Raw genomic sequence first — 2,949 nt, forward strand, 5'->3', positions numbered from 1 at the left:
TCCCTACAAATTCTAATTAGGTTTCAGAGAGAGCCTACAACACTGTCATGAGGTTTTAATGCTCTCCAGACAGACAAATGTACTGGGCTCGGATAGATTTATGATGATTGCATTCCTTTGCAAGGGTAAATCCAATAACTAGGTCTTGCTTTTAAGATGTATTTTGTTGGAACTGAACCATACCATTATTAAATACCTGTGGAAGCTTATGTAGATACACATCCCCTTTCCTTTGAGAGCATTCCTAGAGAGGCTGAACGTGGGCATTGCTCTCCCTGATCATCCCAGACCTTCCTCCAGCCACCCCACGGTGTCCTAAGGACCTTCCTCCAGCCACCCCATGGTGTCCTAAGGACCTTCCTGTAGCCACCCCATGGTGTCCTAAGGACCTTCCTCCAGCCACCCCGTGGTGTCCTAAAGGATGTCATCAGTCCCGCTGCAGGACAGCAGGCAGGCTCCCGGGACAAACCCTGCCACACTCACGTTTTTGAAGTCATGGATCTCCAGGATTTCCTCACTGCCATTCCCGCTCCTGAAGGTCTCTGTCTTTGCCAGTGGGTCAATCTCCATCACAATCTTCTTCTTCTCACCGTGGCTGAAGAACGTGTGCTCCATGTCGTAAACCTGTGAGGGTGAAACCCATGCAGGGGTTGGCGGAGCCCCCACCCCCTTTCACATGCTGGCTGGTGGGCAAGCTGGCTGGGTGCTGGGTACCCTGCATGGGCCTGGCTGCTTCCCTGCACCCCGGCTCTGAGCTAGGATGGTCATCTGTCCAGTCCAAGGAGAGGCAGCTCCCAGGCATCAGGGCTGGGAAGAAGGGCAGGATGGGGCCAGGCTGTGAGGGGATGTGTGGGTCAAGCCTGGGAGAAGATGTTCATCACTTGCTCCAGGAGCTTTGCCATGGCTCAGCCTTTTCTGGTGCTTTATGTGGCATGAGCCTGCTTATGTCCCAGGCTGGACTGAAGTCCTGAGCCCAAGAGACGTCACTTTCCCCTCTCCCTGGCTTGTTTGCTCCATCACCGTGTCCCTGGCTTGCTTGTTCCATCACTGTGTCTCCAGCTCGCTTGCTCCATCTCAGCGCTTTCTTTTTCTTCCTGGAAAGGCAGAGGTAAAAACATCTCTCTGCCTGGAGGAGATCAGGGGTTGCCTGTGGATCAAAGACCTCCTTGAGGGCTGCTGAAGAGCTTCAGGGCGTAGCAGCCGGCTTCCCAGCGCGGGGAGCCGGAGCGAGCGGCGCTGGGGGGAGCAGCCCCCTCCTTCTCGCAGGTGCTCGCTGCGCTCAGCCAGCCCGTCAGCCCTCCAGTCTCCGTGGATGCCTGACCCTTCAAGGATGAGTAGTGGCAGATGCTATTTGAAGCGCAAAAATTATCCCGCTGGCGCGGCAAGAGCTGGCGAGCCTTGGGGAGCCTCGTTTCCCAAATCAAACGGTGTCGTGCGGAAGCAAAGGGCTTGTGCAAAACCCCTCAGGTGATGGAGGCATAGGGATGGAAAAGCCCTGTTCACCCCCCACCACGGCCTTGGAGCCAGGGAAGCAGCACCCCGGCCTTGTGGCAATGCCCCAGCGAGGGGCAGGGGCTCTGCCTGCAGTTCCAGCCTAAACCCCCTTTCATGGTGCCCTGGTTCTTGCACTTCCATCAGGGAGTTCAAAGCTTTTTAGCAATGTTTCCAGCATGTTTTGTAACTGCTGGAGGAAGCCTGGGCACAGAATGGGCCACCGGTAACTGCCAGGTACCTTTACCCCTGCTTAAAAGTTAGAAGAGCAATGTGCACCTTGGCAGCCATGAGCATCTCCTGTTAGTCGGCAGGAGGCTTTTATAAAGATATATGGCTGTCCATGGATTTTATGGTATTGCAAAAACAGTCTGAAGCCTAAAATGTCTGGAAGGCTGCTGGTTTTGACTGACAAAATGTGCACAGTGCCATTAATCACTTCTAGGAGGGTAGGATCCCGGGTGGCACCTTACCTTTGAGTGCCTCTCCATTTACGAAGAATTACTTTTGCCCACGCAGTGGCCAGCTAACACATTTCGACTTGGCTGGCTCCATGCTGCGTGGAGAGCTGTGAGATGTTTTATAGGACTGAAAATGACACTTGCTCACGAACCATTGAAATACGTCCCCCTGTGCGGCCACGACGAGCCCCTCGTTAGCTGACTCATTGCCTTCGCTCCCCGGCTGTGCTGGCCGGCGCGGATGCTGCTGTGCAGAGAGCAGTGCCATATCCGAGGCCATCCCTTGGAGGAACAAGTCTTCTTTAAATATTTTTTCCATTCTCTGATTGCATAAAAGGAGCTTGAAGGGTTTTTTGTTCTTTAAAAAGTTAAATTCCCCTTGGTTTTTGAGCATTAGGAACTTCCAGCTTTCCCTGTCCTGCTTTTCCCGGAGGACTCCGCACTGTCCCATGGCTGCAAAGGATGCGGTGATGCTGGACGCTGCAAGCATCAGCGTGCGGCTCCACCGCCAGAACATATTTGCTTTCCTGCGACTCTGCGCTTTGCTTGCCTGCCCATCAGGCACTGGGAAGGGCTTTCAGAAATACCGACAGACTCCATCCTCCATCAGGCCGTGGGAGCCAAGGACTGGCGCCCTGGAGAACCCTTCCAAGGCTGCGGCAACGGCTCTGTGCCACTGGCTCAGAGAAAACCTCCCCTCCAGGGGTTAACAGCCTCTTCCCCCCATGCTGGCACGCTCCCTGTTTTTCGAGGAACAGTAGAGACTTTATAATGGTCTTGGCAGGAGCCTGGAGGCACATATGGCTTTTATTGCTTTTTTTTTAATTTTTGGGGGTATTTATTTCTATTTGCTGATAAGAAGAGAAAGTTTCCAGTGAGCGGGGTGTTTCCTCTGCCCAGCAGGAGGGCAGCCTGGCTGGGCTGGCCTGGCTTTGGTGTGGGGCAGGGAGGAGAGAGGAGATGCCACCGTGGGAAAGAGGCTGCCTTGGCTGCGCAC

General features: G+C 54.2%; 1 protein-coding gene across 1 annotated transcript in view; it reads right to left on the reverse strand.

Annotated features, from left to right (window-relative positions):
• TNMD (tenomodulin) overlaps positions 1–2,949 on the reverse strand; it is an 8,462-nt gene that overhangs the window by 4,379 nt on the left and 1,134 nt on the right. The window contains exon 3 of the mRNA XM_010074263.1: positions 484–624. Coding sequence (XP_010072565.1) covers positions 484–624 — 141 coding nt within the window. The remainder of the gene's footprint in view (positions 1–483; positions 625–2,949) is intronic.

Source organism: Pterocles gutturalis, unplaced genomic scaffold (genome assembly GCF_000699245.1).
Source record: "Pterocles gutturalis isolate BGI_N339 unplaced genomic scaffold, ASM69924v1 scaffold14012, whole genome shotgun sequence".
NCBI lineage: Eukaryota > Metazoa > Chordata > Aves > Pterocliformes > Pteroclidae > Pterocles > Pterocles gutturalis.